Raw genomic sequence first — 18,329 nt, forward strand, 5'->3', positions numbered from 1 at the left:
CTTCACATAGCTCAGCTGAAGTAAAAGTCAAGTACTGAATTTTAGAACTTGAGCGCAGAACTTCAATTTGGGAAATGTTTCTTCATTCAGGACTTTAAAGACTAAGTTGCAACAGAAGCATTATACAGTACTGACACACTGCAATAAGTTTCGAAATGCATTATCAGTTGCTTGTTTTAGTACTTGGCTGTTTCACAAACAGAATTCAACACACACATTTTTATAAAACATTCGTTTTTAGTGATAGAGCATTATATTTTCCTGGACCATTGCTAAGCAGATCAGCTCTTGCAAGCTTAAGGCACTCTTGCAGCGCTCAAGAGCAATTATTATAAAAGCCTTCCAATGCATCCAGAACTAATTTGGACCCTTGCGCTGCAAGGTCAAACCTGGAGCATTTTCTAGGGTTGTTATACCAATGGTTCACTTAAACCGTTTTAATTTGCTGTATACTCTCTAAGGACTTTTAAAAATTCAGTAGCTGAAGCCACGACTCTGAGCACAATATAACAACCTCAAGTCTTCTTAAATGGAAGCCAATTCTGCTGACAGAAACCACCCTCTGCCGCGTTAACTGCTTTTTGAGGAAGCACCCCCGGTTTATTTCCTGACGCGGCGCAAACACGGATTGGCCACGGGACACATCGGCACGTCGTGAGGATGGACGGTAGCGCTCTGCACGATGAAAGTTCCCTATATTAACATTGCATTCATAACACCGCCGTCGTCATTATGGAATAAACTTGCGAAACAAGCCCTCCGCGATCCCTGCCCCACCCTAGGATCCCTCCCCTCTCCGGAGTCCCGCTCCCAAAGCTTCCCTTCCCGCCGCCGCCTCCCTTCTCCCGGAGGCACCACGAGCCCAGGATTCCCAGGGAGCGGCCTGGGCCTGGCGGCGCCAAGCGAAAGAGGCTCAGCAGGAGAGTCAGGGGGCGCTGTCGGAGAGCCCGCCGCCTTCCGTCGAGGGAGCCCGACTTCCCCCTCCTCAGCAACAGCTGCTGCTCCCTGCTGCAGCCCCTTTCCTCCTCCCTCGCCGGGTCTCCGCCGGCCGCCATGTTAGGTCGGGATGGTGAACTCGGGCTTTGCTGAGGGGGACCCGGCGCCTCCTCCTCCGCCTCCGCCTCCTCCCTGGTGCGCGTGGAAGGAGAGCGAGAGAGCAGGCGAGGGCCCCTGCTTCCCGGCTCCTCCCTCTCCCCACGGCCTGGGCTCCCGTGCCGACGCCGCCTCGCCAAGCGACTGCCCAGATATCGCTCTCAGCCCGGGGAACCCTAGGCCGGGGCTGATGCCGAGGGGCTGAAGGCTCCGGGCGGCACCTGCGCGGTGGGGGCGTCGCGTCGGGCGCCCCCTTCCTGCCTCCTTCTCGCTCTCCTGCTCCCCTTTACTCGACGGGCCGGAGGTCCCTCCTGCTCTGAGGCGGAAGCGAGGGCGCCCTCACGCCCTCCGCCCGAGAGGAGGACTCGGCGCAGAGGGCGGCCGGCGCGGCGCGGCGCGGCGCTTTCTCCCGGAGCGGGCCCAGGAAAAAGCAGGTGAGCGTCCCGAGCGCTTCCTTCGCCTTCCCTGCTCCCTCGCTGGAGGCGGAGGCGCCCGCAGAGCGCTAGGCCCCGCGTGCTGCTCCTCACCCGTCCTCCCCACCGACCCCTTTACTTCCCCGGGCGAGAGTGCTCGGCTTCTTATGGTAGCGGGGGGTGTCGGATCTTCCTTCTTTGCTCCCCACTTGCAGAGTTTTTAAGCAACTCCTCCTGCCTTTCCCCTCTTTCGTTTAGGAGAGTTGGCGCCTGTCAATCACGCAACAGAGTGGGAATATTTCAAAAACGCTCCCTTTAAAAGTTTCATTTCCAGGGGGTGGGGGGTGTTTAGATGTCCCCCCCTCCCTTTCTCCTTCCCCGCTCCCTCCCCTTCTCGTGTGTAGAGGTGGCAGCCTGGCAGAAGACGCGCCTTCTGCTTGTGTTTGCTCCTAAAAGCCAGATAACAACTGTTCCGAACAGAAGGGGTCCTCTTCGCCCTCGTTTGGTTTGATTGACTATCCCAACAAGTTTCATGGTTAGGCTTTGTTTGTTTTGGAAAGGGGAGGAGAGGAAATGGGAGAGGAAACTCCAAGTATCAAGTTATGCTTCCCAACCTGCACAAACGCCCTTTCCAGTCTTTTCAACTTTTAAACTCCTTGAATATGTTTCGAAGTGAATAGATGAAGTCTCTCTTTGTACTCCCCTCAAGCATATATGCTGTATGTTGCTAATAAAGTAAGCCGGGACTATTTGTTCTCTTGAGTGTCAACATTGTTTAAAGGATTTAGCACAGTTCTTAGTTTTAAATGTAGTCAATTTCTCAGCCACAAAAACTGCAACTGTGTTGTTGTGGGTCAGAACGAATTCAGAAACTAAAAGCTGATTCCTGATCTGCACTTTGTCCCAATATATGTACTGTATATTGTTTTCCAAACAATGATACCAGAGAGATCATGACTCTTAAGAATCATTAAGCTTTTATTACAGAACAAAATACAACTGTGGTTTCCTTCAAGCATTTGGGATTTTTTTCCCCACTGGGGGGAAGTAACTTCCTTTAGAAACTTCATGACATGAAGACATAATGAACTTGCTTAAGTTAACAAGGCAGTATACAAAATGTATAGGATAATGGGACATTTCAGTTAGTATATCTATATATCCATAGGCTACATCATTTTGAAGTGTAATTAGTATTTGCTTGAATTTACGATCAAAACAATTTATTAAATGTTAGGTCCTAAACAAGACATTTTTCTCTTTGAAATGAATATCTTCACACTACATGTACAGTACTAAATGCACTGAGCATGTTTAAACCTTAAATTAATCATGAGCAGTTTTAACAGTTAATATAATATTTACTGTGAGTCCACCCATCACATTTTATGATACTATGTTATGTAATTTTTAAAGTACACTGTATGCTGATTAGGGAGGGACTGTAATCAGTACTTGGGGAATATTAAAGTTGCATTGTCAAATAAAAACCATTTCAAGTTCAGATATTAACTGAAGTGTCTTGGAGTAAAACAGTCTGAAACTACTTTGCAGCAGATTAGCATTTTGTTTTAAATTTTATTTTGAAAACCAGTAGAGTAAATGATACCTGCCAATAAGTATCAATGAACTCAGTAGCCTTTACATCTAAGAACAAGCATAGGATTGTGCAGGCTGTTTGTGTGTAAAATACTTGGAAAGCAAGAAGCGTATGTTTTAGATACCATACACTTACCATAGCAGGCATTTCTTCCTACATGTGAGAAAAGATGGAATGCCTCTTTTAAGATGATGCTTGCCATATGAAATTTTTATAGGTAAATCTGTGTTGTTGTTGTTTTAAAAAAGCTGTTGTAGGTTAGTCAGAGGCACATTTTTAGTTGACTATTTTTTTCCTCTGTTAAGCAGTGAAACCATTGTATGTCTGACTGGAAGAAAAAAAGCCCACCCCCACCCCCAGGTGAAATGCACAATGCCAAGCAGATCTCGTCCGCTTAACAAGGTCAAGTGTTAAGACAATATTTGCAATAAAGGCAAAGCATAGTGTTGCAGATAAAATATAATCCATAGTCTTAAAAGAGCAAGTGATATCTGATAATGTTTCATGGTTTTCATATGTTAGTTTTTAATCAAACTGCTTGATGTATGTCAGACTTGCATTAATTGTTACAACAGTTGGGTTTTGCCCAAGGTCTTTCTGTACTATCCAAATTACAGTTTTACCCTAGTGAGTGAAAACCTGAGGTTTTGAATTTATAACCTAATCCTTTGCACAGACTTTTAATGGAACTTAGTCCCAAGTAAGTAGGTAAAGTGGGGGGGGGCTAACCCATGGGCTGGATCATCTCCCCCCCCAAAAAAAAACCTGATTCCCAAAGACCCCCAACAAGGTTAGCCCCACCACCAGTCTATAGGTAGCACCAGTCTGTACAATTGCATCACCATGTAGCAGTGCAAAATAGCTTTGGGGGTCAAATATCGATGGTGGAGATGCAGAGTCAAGGGGATGTGCACAGTGCAACTTCCAGTTTCCAAAAGCTGTGTAAGGTTGTCACCAACTAGCTTTTCCCCCATTCTTCAGAAGATTGGAAAACTAGAATTATGTACAGCCTCCAGTGCAGTGCTAAAAACTATGGTGTGGGTGAGTCTTGGAATGTATAAAGGATGTAGGAGATATTGTCTAAGCCTAAAGGCTTTTTGGGATCCCAGCTGTTGTAGTGTTGATAAGATTGCTAGGTGAAAGTGTCAAGTTACAAGATTGCTTTTAAGCTGATGTAGTACTTACAATGAATATATTGATAGATTTAAATAAATAGTTCTATATTTAAGCAATAACTATTTATTATCTTACAGATGCATGAATATGCCACACCTAAAAAGTCTTCTCACAAGGTTACTTGAAAAAATCTATAAAAAGCAATCACATATATCTTTTTTTAAAAAAATCATGCCTCCCTGAATGAAGATGTTTTCAGTGTGCATTGGGTTTCAAAAGTGCAAAGAAATTGGCTTGTTGTATTTCTCCAGGGAGGGATTTCCATAATTCTTTTACCACTAAAGAAAAGGGCCTGTCTGCAGTACCCTTCAAATGAGTCTGATTTTAATGAATACCAAAGAGCTGATCATGATGGGATACTCTTAAATGTTTGATTCATGCAAAAGCAAAGGCAGTTCTGTAGATCACTTTTCCACAACCTAATGTCTTCCAGATATTTTAGAAAACAACTGCCATCAGACCATCAGTGGTCAGGGATGATTGAACCTGTAGTCCTAAATATATGGAGCACACCAGGTAGAGCAAGGCTGTTTTAGATAAACAGCCCTCAGGCTGTTTAAAGATTTGGACCAGCACCTTAAATTTAACTTGAAAACAAATTGGAAAGTAAGCTGGTGTAACCTGTGCATAATAGGTGGGGTATTTATTTTATTTGAAAATTTATAATCCACTCTTTCATAAAATTTGACAAGTCAGCTTACAACATATGATGTGCAATAAAATCAGTCTATAAATATCTATAAAACATAATTAAAAGCATCAATATGATCTGATTGTTGTGCTTCTACATGCATGTTTGTTGACAGCTGCATTTTTTGTGTGCAGTCTTTAAGGAATCTTCCTAGGGAGACTATTGGAGTAGTTCTGTCACACTCAGTTCCCAGACCTTAGATTCAAAACCTCTGTTGTATGCCTTGAAATCCCTACTGCTGGCAAGCAAGCAGTGGAGAATGTTTTTTTGCCATAATGATGTGCTTTTTGGGTTTCTCAGAGGCATTTAAGCTACTGTATAAGACAACTGGGCGTATAAGACGACCCCCAACTTTTCCAGTTAAAATATAGTGTTTGGGATATACCGTACTCGCCGTATAAGAAATACGACCTGGCGTATAAGACGACCCCCGACTTTTGAGAAGATTTTCCTGGGTTAAAAAGTAGTCTTATACACAGGAATATGCAGTATCTACTTTGGGAAAGAAGATCAGGGCTGAAGCTAGGGGTTGCTGAGGTGGGCCCCTGCCAGGGGTGCAGGCGATGGGGGAGGAGGCTCAATATCGGCTAAAAATATGTCCATAAATATAAATATTGATTATTGCCTCATAAGAAATGGTTTTAAATAGAAGGTGAATTGAATGGGTGGAGGGAGCAGGGTTGGAGGAGAGGCAGAAAGAAGAGCCAATTTGTCCGTGACTAGGGGGTGCAATCTGGATGGTTCTGCCAGGGGCGCATGTTCACCTACCTACAGCTCTGAAGAAGATTCACTTTCATCCAAGACCGTTCTTGTACATTTTGGGGGGTTTCTGATAAAAGCCAGCTAAGAAAAAGAGCTGAGAGAGCTGAGATCATTGTTTTCCTAGAGAAATAAGTTTGTTGCTTAGAAATTATTGGCAACACAAGTATCTTAGTACAGGATTCTTAGAAAAAGTACTATTATGGGATGGAACAACATTACACCACCTAACTAATTTTGCTTGAAAGGAATTCCATTTATGTCAGCGAAATATCTTAAGTAAATATTTTCAGGAACGGGATTATATCACCATATATCCTCCATGCCCATATGCTCTTCTTTCCACCTTAAATCCACAAGACAACTGTTGCATTATTGTATACAGTATGTCTTATGAAAATCTAGCTCTTGGGATACGTTGTTTAACCTATGCACATTTAGCTGACAGAAATACTTTTAGGTTACCACAATTCTTTGCTAAAAGGTTGTTGTCTTGGAAACACTGCCTCTGCTTCGTATTCATTGTCTCTGAGAATACAGATGATGATATTCTGATACTGATGTTTCTGGAGGTATATAGACAACTAGTCCCCCTTGATGGTATTCTACTTGAAAACAGCTGAACATAAAATGGTCAGGCATTTAAAATTATTTTTAAAATCTGCTTGATCTTGGGTAATAAAGCAAATACCTCACCCCTACAGCATCCCAGAATTGCCCTAGATATAGTTCTTTTTTTCTCTTCCTTCCTTTTGGTGCTCCTCTCTATTCCAAGATAGGCCTGTCACTATCTCAAATGGAGATGACTTCTGTTAACTTATGGATTCTATGATAAGGAGGGGATCTGCAGATAGGCCACCTTCTGTCCCAAGAACACATCCCAGTCAGGGGCATTCCTTCTGCTCTGCATTTAAAAGCAATTGGCCTCATAGTATCTGTGATGGAGGATACACTTACTGGTACCTATATGAAGCCCATTTTCTTCCCCCGTAGGGAGCCATTGCTTTCCTTTCTCCCAGGACCGGAAAGTGAATGTCTGTTTGTACCTGTGCGCTGTCTCTGAGTTAAGATGGTTTGGAGGATTGCACAAGGGAAGTGGGGAAGTGGGGTTCAAAAGTGTAGGGCATTTTTACTCCTAGAGGTTCCTTTGTTGGTGGAGATTAATCTTTTCCTCCCCTCCCCAACCAGTCTGGGGAACCAGCATATTTGCAGTTGCGTCACCCACTTTTCTAATACAGTACTGTATGTAGAATAAAATAGTGTGCATTCACAAGTAGAATTCTTTGGCTGTATTTCTTGATGCAGATTTGAATACATTTCTATATAATGTGGAGAACTTTAAAAAATGCATGGGACTGATGAAAAAATAATTTATGTCCTTTCAGAGAGAGAGTGAGAGAGAGAGAGAAATGTCTTACCACATGCCCAGAATGCCATTAGAGTTCTGTAGTTCTTATCTTTAACGTTTAGGTTCACCGTAGAATAAACGGTCAGACCATGCAGATTGTCAGAACAAAGGTTTACTTATTGTATTGCTACATAGTGTTATGGGATATAATTGGAGAATGGAGAAGCTGCAATAACCACAAAAACCTCAAACAAGTATCTAGTTTTCTGTTCTTGTTCTTGTAGTATGTGACAAAGGAAATTAAGTAACATTATTCTTCCTGTCATGACTTTGTTTCTGTTGCTCCCTAGAGGTGAAAATGCTTTGCTGAGATTTTGTTATGATGTTACTACGGTATATTATTTGTTGCTGCATGTTTCAAAAGCCATATACAGTTTAATAAACTGTTAACAAATAAATGAGCACATTTTGAATGCTTCATAAAACTTTTGCAATTAAATATAAAAATATGTCAAGCTGATAGAAGTTAGCTCTTGAGAACAAAACATCTGGTATGTAAAATTATATCCCCTGAATCAAAGAACAAATTATTCATTGTCCAGAATTAAGAATTCCATAACATCCTTTATCTGTCACTTCTGCTGCAGCAATGAGCTTACTCTTTTATAGACTTAGCAGGCAATCCTATTGACCTGCAATGTCAGACACCTACTTTGGCCAGCATAGGTAGCCTTGATGCAACTTAATCAGGATCATAAATTTACACAGTAAAAAGTTGAAAGGGCAAAGAAGAATAGCACAAAAGCAGGATGCAGAAGTTATAACAGTTGTGGCCCCATTGGTGAGAGTCAGCAGTATTTCACAGACAATCATTGTGCATCATGCCATTGACACCTCTGTCAGTTAGGCATAGATGAAACCAATCTGTACACAGTATAGAAGCACATGACATTTTACACCTCCACTGCACACATGTAAAGCACAGCCTGATATACGGGCACCCAAAAGCAATCTCCACTGTGATGGAAACAAGATCCCTGCAACTGTGAACCATCAGAAATCATTGCACATGGGAGATTTCGGTATTTTTATGCCACTTCGATAACAGTAACAACTCCTTAGACTGCACAACATAAATTGGAGGAAAGAGGGCAGCATCTCACAGCACCCATGGCTCTATACCTACTGAAGGGGAGAAGGAGCTTTCTGCCTTCATGGGAAGGGAGGAACTAGGACTGGCAATAAGGGCAGCCATACCTGCACCCTCACAGGAGTATGTCCATAATCTAGGGCATAATACTGGGAAACAAGAAATGTAAATTCAGGCCCCACCTCGGTGAATGGCAGGAACAAGGCCCAGCTCACCATTTGCATTCCTGGCGAACAAAGCATGAGCCATCCCTGAGTCTGCATTATGCACAGCTCTCTTGAGAGTATGTTGCTAAACTGTGATTCCTAATTGACCACCCCTCTTGGAACAGTATATGCAGCCTGAGGAAACTTGTTTGCTGCTCAAAGTTCCTCAGTTCCAATCTTTGCAATCTTTCAGTTTGTTTTTCAACAACACATTGTTGCTTCAGTAATACCATCTCCACCACTTGTCACTTTCATTTGCTTGCTTGGTTTACATGGGCAGAGCCACCTCCAGAATGGCATATGCAGTTGTAACTGAAACATTAATCTCATAATAGTTATGCTGATAGTGTTCTGAGACATAGGACCATGTGGGAGCAGCATTCATCCACAAGCATCAAATGGTAACACAAAAACTCCACGTTGAATAATTATGTTTATTGTGGGACTATTGAGGTTCATTTGAAATCAAGTTAAAATCCTGGGTTTGGGCAACTCTGTATTATACTTCAGTCATGAAAGTTCATTGTTGGCCTTGAATTGCTTTGAGTTCATCTTCCCTTCTTTCTTTCATCTTCTCTAAGCTGAACTTCATTCCCTGGTCTATCATGTTGTTTATTATTAGACTTCTAGGCTTGTTGGTCCTAAAGGCAGTGAACTGACTGTCCAATGATACTATGGCAGGAACTGTGTGGTGGCTGGAACAATAAGCTCTTTGAATTCAGAATAATACTTTGTTTATGATGGAATGCCGTTCTTGCAAATTTCAAGAAGAAAATTGTTCTAGATTGGGCATGGTACATACACACCAGCACCTGCTGAAGGGGAAAGTCCTACCTTGCACATTTCTTCTCATTGTTAAATGTGTTGCATGAGTGTCCACATTTTCTGTACAGCAACTGATTTTTGTTTCTGCAAAACTAGCCATCTGATTTGCTTTATGTCAGCCGTTTAACAAGTGTCTCACCAACCAACAGCACCTAAGACTTAAACATTCCATTTCTTGGCTCTCATTCAAGCTTTTCATTACTCCATGCACTTACTCAGAACATAATTTGAGAAGGAGTTCAGCGTCAGCAATACAGTATGATCACAATACACACACACATACACACACATTTTATTTGCACAAAATTTAATTATACATGTGAAACTCAGGAAATTAGAATATCTTTGAAAAGTGCATTTATTTCAGTAATGAAACTTAAAAGGTGAAACCAATATATGAGATAGATGCATGACATGCAAAGCAAGATATGTCAAGCCTTTATTTGTTGTAATTGTAATTATTTGTCATTAGGTGGGTAATTAATTAATGAAATGTAATAGCAATGTTTATTTTTGTTTATTTTTGTATTATTGTAACTATTTGTTTTATTACTGTGGAATTTCCAAAAGAAAGCATTTGTAAAAATTAAAAGAAAAAATAAAAATAAAAAGTTGGTTTACTGAAATAAATACATTACTTTTCAAATATATTCTAATTTTCTGAGTTTCACCTGTATGCGCTTGGTCTGAGGGCAGCAGTGACCTTCTCCCTGATGTAGGAGGAAACTCTGAAACAAGTGGTGAAACAGAGGTAGCTGGGGGAAGAAGAAATATGGGCTTCTGGAAAGGCCAACAGACCAAAACAAAATAGCTAGAATGGAGCTACAGCTTCTGCCTGGCTCTCTCCTGTCTGCCTTTCTGTCTTCCAGGTTTCTTCTTCCTCTTTCTGCCAACACTACTTCCCCACTCACCTTGCAACCTAGGGAGCCAGCGGAGACAGGAAGGTCTTCCACACAGGGCTTCAGATAGCTTTTTGCTATGCATGATTTTGCGTATGAATTGTGATCGAACTGTATACTTATTCACTCCAAATATCCTGATGACCTTTTCCAGTGGTTTCACATAAATGTTAAACAATATCGGAAATGATTGAATCTTGTGGAATTCCACAGCAAAAATACCACGGGGCAGAGCAACTGTCTCCCAACACCACATTCTGGAACTGATCAATCAGGTAGGAGTGGAACCAACAAAATGCAGTGCTTCCAATTCCTACCCCAGATGGTTGATAATCAGAAGGATAATATGGTCACTGAAAGCTGTTGAGAGAATGAGCAGAGTTGCAACTCATCTGTCAATCATCAGGGTAACCGGGGCAGTTTAATTTCCGAAACCAGGTTGGAAGCCAAAGTGAAATGGGTTAATATGTTTCATCTATGACTTGTCTGGAGTATGGGAGTAAACACCCACTCAGACTCTGTCCAAGAAGACAATGTTGGCCTTTAGTTAATAATTATACAGAATTTTGAGGTTTAGAGATACCTTTTTTAAGGGGTCTCATAACTGCCTTTTTTGAGGAAATATATTTAATTTACATGAGTATATTTTTAAATAAATCAAATACATATTTTGTGTTGTTTTTCTTAATGTGGTTTAAGTCAGAAGGCCACAGAACTTTCAGTCTCTCCTGGAAACATTCTTTATTTGTATGCTCTTCAGCTAGCTTCATTTATTGAGAGACCCAGTGTGATTTTTAGAAAAACTTGCTGCAGTTTCATTGTGACTGAAGCACATTGTCAGTCTGCTCAGTCTTCTCCATGTCAGCCAACTGTCCCTTAATGAAGCAATTCAACTCAGTGAATAGGACTCATACTTTAAGGAGACAATTGGCCATCAGAGAGAGTTCCAAATTGATTTAACTTTGCACAAGTGTGAAAGAGTTTAGTAAAAAGACACTGTCAGTTAATGTTGGCATAAGTTCTTACTATATGAAAACTCTAAATTGATAAGTACCCTATTTAATTAAATATGAATATAATAATTTACAACACACTGTTTGTTAAATCTTTCTAAACAGTTTGAAAAAAACAACATATTTTTCTGATCTCAGTTGCCCACATGCAGATGTGGAAGGCTACATATGGGTGGCCTCCACATGGATCTCCTACCTTACTTGAAATCATTCTGATTTGCCAATTTTGCACACAAAAAGCTAAAATCCTAAACAAAGCTTAAACAGTATCTAACCTGCAAGTAAAAGGTATGAATAATGTAATGCTTAATACACAAATCAATATATTTACTCATCAGCATTCATGTAACATCATATAGCTGATCATGTCTATATTTCAGAAACCTGGAAGGATAAACAATAATAACATACCTTGTTAAAATTGCTTATCTCAGTTGGATCATTGTAAAGTCCTTGCCATTTCTACAGAGGCAATGGAATTAAACACCTTGTGTAACTTAAGTAACAGAGCAATCCTATATTGATATTACATCATGGGTAGCCAAACTAAGGCCCAGGGGCTGGATCCGGCCCAGTTGCCTTCTAAATCTGGCCCACAGACGGCCCAGGAATCAGCATGTTTTTACATGAGTAGAATGTGTCCTTTTATTTAAAATGCATCTTCGGGTTATTTGTGGGGCATAGGAATTCGTTCATCCCCCCCAAAAAAAATAGTCCGCCCCCCCCCAAGGTTTGAGGGACAGTGGACCGGCCCACTGCTGAAAAAGTTTGCTGACCCATGTATTAGATCAAAGAAGAGCTGCACCAGTGCTACTTTGGCAAAACAGTAGCCGTATTCTACAGGTGCTTAGCTGGGGTGGGAAGAAAACCACAAAAAATAGATAAAAAACCATGTGCACCTAGCATATCCTAGAAACATGGCCAGGCTGTACCAACAACAATGCCCAGGATTCATCTACTTCAGTTTCTCTATTTTTATCAAATTAATTAGCATTAACTTCATAGAACTTCGCATTAACTTCATACTGTCGTACTGTTTATCAGTACTGAGAACTTTTTTCTTCAGCAGGTTTTGAACTCAATTACCTCTGTAAAAATGGCAAGTAGAAGCCACTTATACAACTGAGATGTTAAATTTAAAGATGTGAAATTACTAGTGTGGATTTGTTTATTGTTTTTATTTATTATTATTATTATTATTTAATGTTTAGATAATAAAATTGCAAGTGTGGTTATTAAAATAGTCCAGCTTTGATGCCTTAAAATGAAATGTTATTTTTTTTTGTATTCTTTTTATAACAGTTTTTAACTTAAAGGACTGCTAAATATTTCACCATGTGGCTATGTACTTAAGAACATAAGTAGAGCCTGCTGGATCAGGCCAATGGCCTATCTAGACTATCATCCTGTTCTCACAGGGATCAGCCAGTGCATTGGTGAACTATGCATTGGTGTGAGTCCAATAGCTTGAAAATAACATGTCAGAGATTGAAAGGTCTTTATTAGTTTAATAAGGCCGTACAATTGCAACCAGGCTCAAAATTATGAACTCTGTTGTTGACAAATTCACCTTTTTATTCACTAGGAAGGCCATTCAGCTTCAGAATTTAGAATTGTCTAAGCCTCAGACACTTAGATCTCCAATTTGTTCTAAATACTTATCTAATGATTTAAGAAAGAATAACTTATTTAAATATTGACATATCAAAGTGATACTATCTTTCTCTCTACAGAAAAGACCATGGGGTGTATTAAAAGTAAGGAAGATAAAAGTCCTACAATGAAATATAGGACTGAGAATGCTCCAGAACCCATTACTTCCCATGCCAGCCATTATGGAACAGATCCAACCCAAGCAAACCAATCACCTGCAATAAAGGGATCATCAGTTAATTTTAACAGCCATTCCGTGACTCCTTTTGGTGGGCCATCTGGTATGACACCGTTTGGAGGAGCATCTTCCTCATTTTCATCTGTGCCATGTCCATATCCTAGCGGTTTAACAGGTGAGCATCATTTCAAAACTAACTCCAGATTCCAGCCGAGTCCCTTAGGAGTGAATTAACTAAACCCAAAAGCTGCATGTGATTTGGTCTATAATGTGTCTACCCATTCATTTTCTAATCTCTGCCATGGTCTCTGGTCAAAAAGGTATTGTATTTTTTGGAAATTAAAGCAATGTAGGGGAAAGCTTAAACTAATTCTGACCAGTGAAATCAGCTGTACTTTATGCAGGTGTATCCTAGTGATTTAGCAGATGGGCATTACTTCAGAAATAATTTTGACTTAACTATGAGTTTGTACTTTAAAATATATTGATGACAGGAGGAACATGTTATTGAAAGCATGCCTTGGAAGTAAAAACATGACTTGAAGACAGTAGAGCTGGAATAGGAAACCAGTGGATCTGCAGGTGTTGTATGACTGCAAGTCAAATCATTGGAAATAAAACATCTAATGCTACTTTTTAAATGAAAATGTCATATATTTATTTAATCTCTCTGCAGAATTCAGAATTGTTTGGTGGGCTAGAGTTGCTTTGGCATGGGCTAGAGTTGAGTGGTTGAGACCTGCACAGCTTTTAAGGGTCTTAGGAAAAGATAGGGACTTGAATTGAATGAAGAAACCATATGGAAACCCTTCTGTTTTTAAGATTGTGCACATATAATAACTTTCCAGCGACGTGGAGACAGTAGAGCTGAGACAGGGACCAACTTGGGCATGAGCTGCTTTGGCTCAGAAATGAAGCCTTGTATCGCCTTGGAAAATCCAATACTTCATATGGCCCTATTCATTATAACAAAAATATCAACAAATGGCTGTTTTGGCTGTATTTTATTTTTATTTTTTTACTATTTGACAGCAGTGGATGGAACTTGCAGGCATAATAGCACTTTCTAAGTGGATGAAGCCCATCAAATTTTAGAGAGAGGCTTTGGGGCTTTTGCACTAGGTGCAATTAAAATTTGCTGTTTTATTTAAGAGGATGCATATACTTTTTTATTTCTTTACAGAAATGGATGGAATTTTATGTTGGGTTGTTTCTTCCAAAAGGATGACCTCCTCTCCCCCCCCCCCCCATTTCAGACAGATAGGTGCAGGGGAGGTTGTGCAAGGGATGTCTTTAAAAGGGGAATAGAACAGACTTGCATATCCCTCCTGTGGTTTTTCTGAAGAATTTCTCTGAAAATGGCATTGTCAAAAGATGCCAAAATAATATGTAGAATTTCATAAGGATAGGCACGGGGTGTGTGTACAAGAGGATGGGCAGTTATTAAAGTGTATGGCGGAAAGGAACTAACTCATCCTTCTGGGTTTTTTCCGTCAGTATGTAGAAAACAGCACGTAGTGTAGAAGGAGAGGTGTGGGGAGGTGTGATAGATGAAAAACAGTTTGTGGCTTTTCTTTTTGATTTCTGCTTAGTTAACACTTACCTCCCTCACAGAAGCACCATGATGGGAAGTAAAAAAGAAGAGCCCTGGGGAAGCTATTTTCCAGTTAGTCAGTCACAAAACTGCACCCTCTACTCTCCCTGCCCTCTGTCCTTTTTGGAGATCTTGAGGAAATGTAATGATTTTAAGGAGGCAGTTCTAAGTTCCCTGGGACCTCTGAAGCTTCAAAGCAGCCATGAGGCTTCACTGACTTTGTTTAGGATGCCTCAGAGGACCCCTGCTTCACCTTAAACAGCACTGAACCTGTCCATGGCAGCCCAGTTAGGCTTGGGATATGTCTGAACCAAACCCTGCTGAAGATTTAGGGCATGTGTTTGTGTGCTAAATGAGCATCCATGGGATAGTCACTTGAAAAAAGGTGACAACTTAGAAATGGCTCTTTTGACTGGTGGTGCATCCATTCCTTATGCTATTGATTATATGGACCACTTCACTTTTAGAAATGGGGAAACTTCTATGAAAAATAAATGAGAAAATTTTCAACCTCACATCACTGCTTCTACACTATCCAGAAAACAGAAGTGTATAGATATTTTATATATATTTCTAGACATGCTGATTACTAGAAAAGTCTGAAAATTAGACCTTTTTGCACACAACAATCACATTTACCTCATAATGAGGCCAACATTCCAGTACAGAGCAGCGGAAGCCACACATGGAATGGAATGTGTGGAGACTAGAGTTCCACTTTCTCTTCAAACTTGGATTTATGGGTACTTCCTGTATGCATATTTGCTTGCAGAATGCATGCTTCATTCATTCATTATTTTGCAAATATATGTCACGTTCCAACATTTTTTTAAAAAAAATATCCAAACTGAATAGCCCCCAAAGGGTTTTTTATTTTAAAAAATCTGCTGAAATTTTCCCCACCCTCACACATTATGTTTGGACAGTTATGTTAGTTTTGCTGGATCAAGGGGATAATATGGTTGCAGTTACAGGAAATCACTGTACAACAATGATCATCTGTACTCAATGTAAGTCTTTAGGAGGAAATGCATATGTGTGCACAATGGTTTTCCTTAGACCACTGAGGGGTAAAAAAACCCCAGTTCTCTCTTAAACTAAATTGAGATTTAGTATTTACAGTGGTACCTTGGTTCCTGAATGGCTTAGTTGTCGAACAAATCCGCTCCTGAACGCAGCAAACCCAGAAGTAAGTATTCCCGTTTGTGGATGTTTTTTGGAAGCTGAATGCGGCTTCCAGTTGAGTGCAGGAAGCTCCTGCAGCCAGTTGGAAGCTGCACCTTGGTTTTTGAACAGTTTCGGGAGTCAAACAGACTCCCGGAATGGATTAAGTTTGAGAACCAAGGAACCACTGTACTTTGAGTGCTCTGTGAAAACTGCAACCATAAAGATTCAAAAATCTAAGAAGTTTATCCATATCGTGTGCTGAACTTCAGAAAGTTTCTTAAATAAACCCAGCAAAATTGAAGAGGTGGCTTGTTTTTAGTGAAGGGATGTATGTGGGCAGAGTTTGCAGCCTGTATTTTCTGTTGAACTGATACTTGCTTCTTCTTGAAATGTGATCCATACAAAATGCCAGCTTGAGGCCTTTCCTGAAATGAGCTGTGGTAGAGTCTTAAAATAAAGCATACTGCAGTAAATGTATCTGCAGTATTAAAATATGTACATTTGAAAGCATTGTGCCAAAGCAGTGAATTCAATGAGAGAATATATAGCTACCATCTGTAGAAAAATCAATTAAATTGTTCTTTACAATCCATTATAGTGATCACAGCACTCTTTTGTTCTTGTCATCTTTTATTGAAAGTTGCAATTCACACTGGAAGTTTAGTTCTGGCATCTTGTGTACTCTGGAAAAATATGGGCTCTGTGTGTGCTGAGCTTAGTTGCCTATGGGGAGAAAGGAAAACATGGAGCTGAATAATGGAAAACAGATACGTCTGCTGGTTGGAGTTGCTGAGTGAGAAAGGGTGCCATCATCTGTGTCACTTGCATTCCTTATTCTTCAAACTTATTTGCTACTCTCCAATTGGCAGTTGGAGTAAGACATAGTCATTGAAAGACATTACACAGATTGTATGTATGTACAGTATGTATGTATGTACCAGTATGTATATGGAGTTCCTACAAAGCTTGACTGTGATACTTTGGTTTTTCTTCTTCCTGAAGTGTTTGAAGGACATTTGAGGGTCTGAACACACATGGTAAACCTACAGCTGGAACCCTTGCCCAGTCATTTATTGTAGAGCCGTATTTGTTGAGTTTTTAAACATGCAATGTGGTCAGCCTGTAGTAGAACCATAATGTGAAATTCAGCTCTTGAGTATTAAAGCAGTAGGAGCTAACCAGAATTCTGAAAACAAATAAGTTGAAATTGGGCAATGTTCTCATTGGAAAACACATACAGACATTGCATTAGATCCAGATCAAGAAAATTGCTTTTAGTTTCCATCGCAATCAGTGGAACTTACTGTATTGGCCTGAATATAAGCCTCACTTTTTTCCCAAATTCTGACCGTGAAAAGTTAAAGTGCGGCTTAAATTCGTGACCTTACAAAAATTGGCTTTTACGATATCACTACAGAAACAGACATATGGTAAAACAGAATGGGTGTGCATGCCTGTGGAATTTTAAGGGGGCTTGTACTTGGGTATTGTATTTTTTTCTCCTCCCCCCCCCCATGAATTTTAAAGGTGTGGCTTATATTTGGGCCAATATGGTGTATCATGACTAACATTTAGCATGGATTTCAGTTGAACATAGGTGCAACGAAGCTCATCTGTATGCAGCCCATTCTTCCCATTCAAATTACCTTCAAGATGAAATTGAAAGGACACTTTTATATGCCTCCTGTTTAGCAAAAGACCTGATTTTCATATTTTTTATTTCCCTAAGGTGGTGTTACTATTTTTGTGGCCTTATATGACTATGAAGCCAGAACTACAGATGACCTTTCATTCAAGAAGGGTGAACGGTTCCAGATAATCAATAACACGTAAGTATTTTCATCTTCCTGTGGACCTGACTGCACATGTTAGGCATGTGTAGCTGTCCAGGTGGCTACTGACAGGGAAAGCTGTCAGCTGGGATACTGACATCTGGGATAGCTCAGTTGGTAGAGCATGAGACTCTTAATCTCAAGGTTGTTGTTTTGAGCCCCACATTGGGCAAAAGATTCCTGCATTGCAGGCGGTTAGATTAGATGACCCTTGTGGTCCTATGGTTCTGTGGTCAATGGTAGGAACTACTTCTATGCAGACCATGCATGCAGGAGAGGTTGGATGCAAAGGGAAACTGGATTGCACCCTTTTCTCATTTTAGGGGTCAGGATTATCTCCAAAACAAGACCATCATCTTGTTAGCTGCACCGCCGTCAGAAGTATGGAGAGCGGCAGCCTGGAAGAGGGCATTTTTCTGTGGCAGCCCCTAAATTGTGCAACTCCCTTCATTGCATAGTTTATGCCATATGCGGAAGTGTTGCACTTCTTTGCTCTGTGCCCTTTAACAGTTAAGGTTTCTTATTTTGTGGGACCCAAGTCTTGCTGAATTCATATTGTTCTAATCCATTTGGAATAGTTTTATGTGCTTTATAATTGTAACAGTTGTATTTGTTTTTATAAGGGTATAATCTTATCTTTGTAACTCATACTGTGACCTTATAGTGAAGAGTGGGTAAGAAATAAAAAATAAAGGGTAATTACACACACACATATATACACACACACATATAT

At 40.4% G+C, this 18,329-nt stretch overlaps 1 protein-coding gene across 1 annotated transcript in view; it reads left to right on the forward strand.

Annotated features, from left to right (window-relative positions):
- The first annotated feature begins 778 nt into the window (after positions 1-778).
- Positions 779-18,329, forward strand: part of YES1 (YES proto-oncogene 1, Src family tyrosine kinase) — a 29,662-nt gene continuing 12,111 nt past the window's right edge. The window contains exons 1-3 of the mRNA XM_035124564.3: positions 779-1,526; positions 12,906-13,178; positions 17,494-17,593. Coding sequence (XP_034980455.1) covers positions 12,914-13,178; positions 17,494-17,593 — 365 coding nt within the window. The 5' untranslated portion in view covers positions 779-1,526; positions 12,906-12,913. The remainder of the gene's footprint in view (positions 1,527-12,905; positions 13,179-17,493; positions 17,594-18,329) is intronic.

This window comes from Zootoca vivipara, chromosome 8 (assembly GCF_965207765.1).
Source record: "Zootoca vivipara chromosome 8, rZooViv2.hap1.1, whole genome shotgun sequence".
Taxonomy (NCBI): domain Eukaryota; kingdom Metazoa; phylum Chordata; class Lepidosauria; order Squamata; family Lacertidae; genus Zootoca; species Zootoca vivipara.